Source organism: Pavona decussata, unplaced genomic scaffold, assembly GCF_977016875.1.
Source record: "Pavona decussata unplaced genomic scaffold, jaPavDecu1.1 SCAFFOLD_8, whole genome shotgun sequence".
NCBI classification, from domain to species: domain Eukaryota; kingdom Metazoa; phylum Cnidaria; class Anthozoa; order Scleractinia; family Agariciidae; genus Pavona; species Pavona decussata.
The window spans coordinates 2933842-2942808 of NW_028145431.1; the positions used below are offsets into that span (position 1 = coordinate 2933842).

Below are 8967 nucleotides of genomic sequence, written 5' to 3' on the forward strand. Positions count from 1 at the left end.
CCCTAGTAAGCCTCGTAACCAAGTACGAATTTTAATATATCGAAATTGGTCTATTACGACAGGGAAAGCAACAGTAAAGGACAGAAAGAGAGTGATGTTATTTTTGGATACAATTGAACAACAAAACCTATGGTGGCACTTGAACAGCACTCACTTTTAGAAGTATCCACCCAATAAAAACTCATCGTTTAAAACTGATCAGTCGGTAAATATGAATTGCTTGTGTCGCTGGAGAATGGCGCAAACGTTAGGCTATTGTGTATAGGCAGGATGCTCCTGGTATAGGCGTGTTCACACGACCTGAACGCAATTTGCAAACTTGTTTTGGAAAATACAAGTTGGTGCGTGTGAACGTGGTAACAACAGTTGGCAAACGTGTTGTTAAACTGTACGCGGCTCTCGGTCCTCTCGAAAACTTTCTTGACGACTTCTTTGGACTGATTAACCCCATTTTGTCTGTGAATGTAAAATGTTCTGTTTACTTCAAACAGCAGATCGGAAGGAACAAAAATTACACTGTAAACCAACTGCAACAAATTAACAACGGAGTGTGCAATTCGATATGCAGGCCGAACAAGGATTAAAACTATTTTTCAAAGTATTTTGAGGAATTTTAACTTGGATATGAGAGCTAGTCCATACTCCAGTCCATAGTCCAGGTCCATTCCTAACTTTCCACGTGGCCCTCGACTGACCTTGAATCTGTCCGATTTCTAGTCATTCGGTCAAAATGTCTGAAAATTGGTGCAACTGTTTTACAGCATCCAACGTAACTGAGGAATAACATATGCTTTCTTTGTCCACTACCTATTTTGTTGTTCGTGACATGTCACATTTGTTTGAACACAAGACAGTACAATTTTTTTTCTGCTCCGTACGGCGTGCTGCGCTTCACGATTCTTGATCACGTGTTGCACGAACTCCAGCTGAGCCAATCAGATTCCAGTACCAGCAGTACTTGATGCTCGTGCTGCAAGCAGGTCGGGGCTTCTTGCATTCTGACAGTGAACGTGGCAATCTCATTCCATCGTCTGTTGTAGGTAAATTGTCGTTTCTGCTACCTCTATTTAGGTAAACTTCGTTCATCATATGTCCTTTTCTCCCTGAATTTAATTTATTTTCCATCTGAAGCTCAATTGTTTATTTTTTAAAAGGAAAACACCCAAAACCTTGACTCAAGATGGCGAAAGTCGGAATCAACGGGTAAGCTAGGTGGGATATTAGGTCTACTGTTCTGTTTTGATTTTTTCGATTGTCCAGCGCTTTAAGTTTGTTCTTAACAGTCGAAGTGTGTTATTTCTCGTAGATTTGGTCGCATTGGACGACTTGTTATGCGTGCAGCGCAGGAACACCCAGAGGTAGAAGTGGTCGCTGTGAACGATCCATTTCTCGATGTCGAGTACATGGTAAGAAAAGCTCAGGGATATTTTACTGCTTTTTGTTCGTTTTTAAAACTTTTTCTCCTATAAAAGTAAATTCAGCAAATTAACATATATTTTCATCGATAGATCATTTTTCAGTTGGCGTTCGATTCGTTGCTTTTTTAAACATCTCGTATTATATTGTTCTGCACCAGTGGTCTTTGTTCAATTTTTGCCAAGTCATAAAGCTTTAAATTATTGCCGACTTTCACTTTGAGCGAATTAATGTAAGATCAGCTAAGTTAAAAGGAGAATGAAAGAAGCAACTTTATTGGTATATCTCAAGAAAAAGGACGATTAATTTTTCAGATCATTGGAACAGTAGTTGTATAATTTTTCTAGTAATTAATTTGGTTATATACCGATTTGTGCCATTAAATTGTAATAAAAACTAAAAGCAAAAATTGCAGGTGGATCATTAAGAATTGCTTGCATCATTGTGAAGTGAAATTATAACTTGCATAGTTTAAATCTAAACTGCCCTGGGGTGACTGTACAGAGCACCGTTTTAGCTGAGATCATGGCTTGATAGCCACATGTATGCAAGTAATATTTCTTGAAGATGGTCATGCTGCAACCAGAGGTTTCAAAAAAATTCAGAACAGATGGCAAAAACTGCAAAGTAATTGGCTAAAGGCCGTTCAGTTCCCATGTCCGGTTCAAACATCAAACGTCACTTGCCCCAAACCTAATGTAAAAATTTAGCAAAAACAATAGCTCTTGCCCATTTGCAATTGGTGTGGCACATGTAAAGTTCGACGTTTGAACTGGGTCTTACTAGAATGCTATGTGGTAGGTGACAAATTTAGACAAATTTACTCGACATATGCAGCAGGTTTTGCTGGTTGCCAGCTCTAATAATTATTTCTGTGTAGCCCAGGCTGCACAATGATAATGACAATGAGCGACAGTGATAATGATGCAGGGTAATGATTGAATCCCCTCGATAATTTTAGTGTGGATACAGCTTATATTTATTTCATTCATTTGTTGATGAATTAAGGTGCCTGGAAAACTACATGAGCATATGCCTGCATACAGCAGAAACTAATCCAGGCAGGTAGCTAGTGTAACAAATATTATGTTTTTACAGTGTTTTACAGGGGTTTCATATCTACGCAAGTTTATTGGAATAATCATGATTCTTTTGAGGTCAGGGAACTTTATCTTGGGTGCGGCACTATAAACCCATTTTATTTATATGTATTCTCCTATTCTTTTCAATCAGGTTTACCTGTTCAAGTATGACTCCACCCACGGTAGATTCAAAGGAAGTGTAGAGGCAAAGGACGGAAAACTGGTCATTAATGGCAAGACAATCAGTGTTTATGATAAAAAAAACCCAGCTGAGATCCCATGGAAGGACACAGGTGCTGAATATGTTGTTGAGTCGACAGGTATATTTACTACAACAGAAAAGGCCAGTGCACACATGACAGGCGGCGCCAAGAAAGTAATCATTTCAGCTCCCTCAGCTGATGCTCCTATGTTTGTGATGGGAGTGAATGAGAGCAAGTATGATCCAGCTACTATGCATGTTGTGAGGTACGTTTGTAAGTGTACAGTCAAATGATGCTTTAGATCATAATATTGAGTTAAGGGGGAATTGGGATTGCTTCCACTTAGGACAAATTAATCCTTTTTTTTTTTCTAGACTCCAATGTAAATCACTTCATTGAAATGTCAATATATTTAGTGGATCATGGACCTATGCTCCACTGGTAGTAGCAGGGAATAAGTCAAGTCACTACTTTTGATGGATTAATGGATGAATGGAATTGGAATTTGGGAATGTTGGTTTTTGAGGAGAGAGGAATACCTGAGCACCTGGAGAGAATAACCTTTACTTTAATGAAATATGTGAATAGATGAAAGAGGGCAAAGAAACGGATCTAAGTAGGAAGTCGTTTTTAGACTTCAGATGGTAAGCAGATGGGCTGAGTTTCTTTCTAAAGCACTACGGAGATGGAGCATTCTTGATGCTTGGAGGTATGGTGACTTGACTCGAAAGGTAGACTCGGGTTTACTTGGCCTGTGGTTTGAAGAGGAAAAGTGCAGCTAATGCATAGCCATTACATTCTGCATGTCATGATGTGCCAATTCCTTGAGGTTTGTGTTTCTTACACAATGTATCCTTATCTTATTACTGACAGCAATGCATCTTGCACAACCAACTGCCTTGCGCCAGTGGCCAAAGTCCTGCATGACAAATTTGGAATAGAGGAGGCTCTGATGACGACCATTCATGCCTACACTGCTACGCAGAAGACTGTTGATGGACCAAGTGGCAAGGTACATTGTATGGTACCTGGTGACAAACTAATGAGATATTAGCAGCAAAGTTGATTGCTTTCTCTGAATAAACATATTGTAATGGAATTCTTTTCTTTGACAATTAAATTGACCGCAATTTGATGCTTTTGATTCTATCTCAGAGGCTTCTTCAACAACTGATGGAAGCCTCACAGCTTGTTTAATTAATTTTGCTACCTGATTGGAAACAACCAATGACAGACTATGTGGCATAGTGACAAATTATGTTTGAAGGGCACTGGAAGATTATAGCCAAAAGGTAAAGGGGCCATGATAGTTCATTAGAGGATGACAAGTAGATCTGAACAAGTAGATCTGAACAGGCATGGTGGCTACTATCTTCCAGCTGTCTTCAATCATCGTTCGTCATGTGATCGCTTCTTGAGTTACCTGATTTTTTTTTTGTTCTGTTATTTTAACACCCCCTTCTTCTTCGAGCCGGCCTGTGAGTCCTCAATTTTGTTTTCAATTTATAAATGTAAATTGTTTTAGTGAATAAAGTTGTTGATCAAGCAATCGTGTGGCAGACAAGCCGTGTTACAAACTCATTTGTTGAAGAAACTTCAAAGATAGAAATAAAAGCTTTAAGTTGCTGTCAATTTTTAATATCACCAAAGAAAAGAACTCCATTACAATAAATGAGAAAATGTACAGGGCTGGTAATATTGCTCATATTTCTTTCATGTTTTAGGCCAAAATTGGCATTATCGAGGAATTGTGCAATCACCTGTTGGAAAATTGTAAACTCCTGCAGCCACTGTAGAGAAAACAAAATCAAATTTTTATATTTTTTTTCATAGCCTTGTCACTGCTTTTAATTTTACGTGTCTCTTCTGTATGTGCAGAAATGGCGCGATGGACGTGGAGCTCATCAGAATGTAATCCCTGCTTCAACTGGAGCTGCTAAAGCTGTTGGTAAGGTCATCCCAGAACTTAATGGCAAGCTAACTGGCATGGCATTCCGTGTGCCTGTTCCTGATGTGTCTGTGGTGGATCTCACTTGCCGACTGAAAAAAGAGGTGTGTCCATGGATTTGATGGTTTCTTCCATGTGTCATGTGGCATGGAGGCAATTGAAGGGATAATTACCTTGCTGTTGTGTAATGCGCTTCATCCCAGGGGGGCATAGGACACCTTTTTTTAGGTGTTTCCATCACCAAAAATTAGTGGGAATTGGGTGGTTGGCCCATCAGCTTCGTCATTTCCCCATTAGATAATAAATTTCAACAACTCTTAAAATTGTAAAATTTTCTTCTGTGGCATCACAAAAGAGGTTATGATTTACCACTCCTTTGAATTTGTTTATTTTTTATCTTTTATTTATTTATTTTTTATTTCAGTGATTGTTTTTTGTCTTGTCATGATGAATTGTCATAGTCTGGCTTAACTATCAAATCTTAAAAACAAACCTGACATGTGTATTCAACAAACTGTGGAAAGTGTTTTAAAATGGCATTTATCATTTTGTTGCAGGCCACATATGATGAAATCAAAGCTATTATGAAAGCGGCATCTGAGTCTGCCGAGTTGGGAAAATACCTAGGGTACACTGAAGATGAGGTTGTGTCCACTGACTTCATTGGAGATACTCATTCCACAATCTTTGATGCTAAAGCTGGAATTCAACTGAATCCAACTTTTGTTAAAGTTGTTTCTTGGTAAGACGTGATGAGTTTAATTTCCTTCTTAACTTTTTTAGTTATGCCACATGCATAGTAGTTAATGTTGTGAAGAAATTGAAAGGAGATGTGTAGAGTTAACTGCTATTTGCTGAGTGACAAACTGTGCAAGACAAAACAAAACAAACATTTTGAGGTTGCTAAGATCTGTGAAGACTGGTTATCAAAGATAAGTCCTTTACTAAAAAGCTGATCACTTGTCAGCTCACAAAAATTCTACAGAACCTGAAAAGTGTTCTTTTAAAGGAAAGCTATCTTTTTGCATTAATAGAAAGTGAAAACATTTGGCTATTCCACTCTTTTGTCACTTCTGTTAAAAGCTAATGGAGGGAATGAAGATACTGACATCCCGTCAAAACCTTGAAGGACACACTGGCTTGTGTCATGAAAGTGTTTGTATTCGTACTGTCTGACCCTCTATGCAATGCTCTTTGATCATTTTCAATTGTACAGCATCTATATACCGCTGATGGTTTTACAGATAAAATGATAAAATAGCTAGAGGTGGCACCAGCGTGATTAAACAAAATGTGATGAAAATGTTTGAAAAGTGAAGTTAGACTTCATAGTTTTGGACTGCTTTTGTACTTGGGGTAAGAAGATATTGATGTTTTTGGGAGAAATGATATGTTGATGATGCAGAATTCAGGGTCAATGTTCTGCTCTTATGTAACATGGACGGTCTCGCTCCCTGAATCCATCTCCAATTCTGAAATCAGCTTGCTGCAGAACCTCCACTCTTCAGGCTTCACATTTTCAAAGAATTGTTAAACTCTGGAACACTGTGTGTAACATAGCCTCCCCTGAACATTTTTCCAGCCTTTTCTGCATGTCATGTATGCCACTTTGTTGGACTCCACGTATGATATTGACATGCCTTGTACATAGTCTCCTGCAGGAGACCACCCTTGCCACTGTTCTTAAACTTGAGAAATTTTTTTTTAATGTTTTTATGTATCTTATATGTTTTAATGGTGTTTAAGGGGTTGCGCCTTGCATCAGTCTCGTTGTCCCGTTTTGTACAATACCCTTTGGACCACCTATTTTGTTTCTCTTATTTCTGTTTTGTTCTTGTATTTATTTTTTAGTTATTAAATTTTTTGGGTGGGTCCAATAAAGCTGAAAAACTAAAATAAAAATAAATAGATAAAACTACTTTCTTTGCATTGTTTTGTAGGTATGACAATGAGTATGGTTACAGCCATCGTGTTGTGGACCTTATCAAGTACATGGTCAGCAAGAAATAAACTCTCCCAGCAAGGACGTACAGCCATAACATCATACTTCTGCCATGTTAGAGCTAGTTCAGTTTAATATAGTAGTTCTAGACCCGCCCTCTAAAAATGGATCTGCATGGAGTCACCTTACAGGGCTTAGACTGCTGTCCATGAAAGAGATGTAGCAACAAAGAACAGTGGAACCTTGATTTAATGAAGTGCCATAGGACTAGGGAAACTGGTTCCTTATATTGAGGGTTCTGTTCCATACATTTTAAAAGGCAGTGCTGAAGAATATCCTTCATTATACAAAGGACTTTGTTACATAGAGGTTCGTTAAATTGAGGTTCCACTGAGCTTAGTCAGTGACCATCTCCTTGGCAGGTGTCTGTCTGAGAGAGGCATCTGTCTTCAAACTGTCCATTTTGGGGAGGTACCTTCTTACATGTAGGTGTCCATCTTAGAGAGGTGTCAGTCTTGAAGGAGTGTCTGTCTCAAGTCTCAGTGTGTGTTTTGGGCAGATGCTGTTTTGAGAAGGCATTTGTCCATCTGCTCAGAGGCATATATTTGTATGATAGGGAATTTACTGTTCTAGAGTGTTCTTTTCAACCTAAAAACGTGAACTAGGCTAGCTGTAATGTGGCAGTAGGATGATGTTTGCCTTAGGCTTTCCTGTCGTCCGTTAAGGAACTGAAATTTGACTATCGTTGTCTGTGGTGTTTGTGTGTTCTGCTGTTGTTTATATACCAAGGGACAAAACTTGGGGGTGGTGGATGGTAAATTCAAGACTAAGATTCTTTTCTGTGAACCCAAAACTTTTACTATGCTGTATCCAGAGATTTTCTTTCGTCTCAAACAGAATTGAGCTGCATAGCAGCGGCAACTACTGCGGAACCGTGTCACCACTTCGGGGTTTAATTTTGTTTGAGGAGAAAGAAGAAAGAGCATGTTTGGGACCTGGGTAGACTTTCACGGACTTGCAAGTAAAATGAGACTTTGAGATTGCTTTGCAAAGAATAATTGATACTGTAAGACCAATGAAATTGGCCTTCCATTTTGGGAGATGGGATATTTTATGAAGGGTCATTCACCACCTTCAGAATTGGAGGTGTATAAACAATGATGGTTGTGGTACTCGTCGCGCTGCTGTTCACTGTAAGAAATGTCTTGTTAATCTATAGTTTAACTAAAGTAGTAATAAATCGGTTTTCTCCATGATTTGTGGATTTTTTGTCGCTTTTTTTGCATTGTCACCATCCCACTCTGGTTTTATTCAACCCCTCCCCTCCCCAACACACACAGCGAGAAGCGAGACAAAACACAACATAGCGAAGCATAGCATAGCATAGCATAACAGTGTAACGTAGTATGACAACACAACATAGCATAACAGGATAACAGGGCAGCATAATTACGTATTATTCCACGAGCATGCATTGGATATGATGCTGATTTTTGCCCTAAATTTTGTTGTAATACTGCACGCTATGGATTTTGGACTAATGTTCATCCTGATACTATACACTATAGTTTTTGGACCAATTTTCATTATAATACTATAGACCCTTATTAAGCGGGGCCATGTTGAGTCTCAGAAGAACAAAAAGCTTTCTTTTTTTTTTTTCAATGGCAAGCCTCGCACTGAATTCGCGTCTGGGTGCAAAAACAAAACTTTCTATTCTTCTGAGACTCAACATGGCACCACGCGACAAAGGTCTATACACTCTGTTTTTAGCCCTAATTTTTATCCTAATACTATAAACTCTGATTTTTTGCCTAATTTTCAGCGTGATACTACAATTGAACCCCTATTAAGCGGCCACCCTCGGAGAACTGTTAAGGACGGTGCCTACTAATACCGAACTATTTTTGTTCGGTTTGTGAGAATGCGGGGAAAGTAAATCTTAGCAAGGGCTATTGGAATCCAAAAAGAAAATTGGGGGTAACCACGCATTTTTCAGAGATAATAAAGCAATAATATCTCTAAAAAGCGCCAAAATATAAAGCAATGTATGGGATTTTTTCCTAAATTGACGCTTAATTATCTCTGAAAAATGCATGGTTACCCCCAATTTTCTTTTGAGATACCAAAAGCATTTGCCAAGTTCTGCTTTCTCCGTATAGTTTTAAACCGCGCAAAAATATTCCTGTATTAGTAGGCACCACCCATAGGAAACCTGAGTATCTTGCGATGCGCAGAACGTATGCGCAGTAACAATAGTAGGCACCGTCCTTTAGTGGCCCCTTAACCGTCAGAAATCAGCAAACAGTATGACAGAAACGTAAGTTTATTTGAATACAAGGCAGGTTTGAGGCTTGTGACAAGTGTTGCACATAA

At 38.7% G+C, this 8967-nt stretch overlaps 1 protein-coding gene across 2 annotated transcripts; it reads left to right on the top strand.

Moving 5' to 3' along the window:
• The first annotated feature begins 933 nt into the window (after nt 1-933).
• LOC146488954 (glyceraldehyde-3-phosphate dehydrogenase-like) lies at nt 934-7847 on the top strand. 2 transcript variants are annotated; one of them, XM_085115017.1, is made up of 8 exons: nt 934-1040; nt 1155-1203; nt 1307-1406; nt 2650-2966; nt 3575-3713; nt 4580-4753; nt 5207-5391; nt 6590-7847. In XM_085115017.1, the coding sequence occupies exons 2-8, from the start codon at nt 1181-1183 to the stop codon at nt 6657-6659; spliced, it is 1008 nt and encodes a 335-aa protein (XP_084971143.1). In that variant the 5' UTR covers nt 934-1040; nt 1155-1180; the 3' UTR covers nt 6660-7847. The 2 variants fall into 2 exon arrangements, with proteins under 2 accessions (XP_084971143.1, XP_084971152.1); XM_085115026.1 differs by lacking the exon at nt 934-1040 and adding an exon at nt 1052-1071.
• The last annotated feature ends 1120 nt before the right edge of the window (nt 7848-8967 follow it).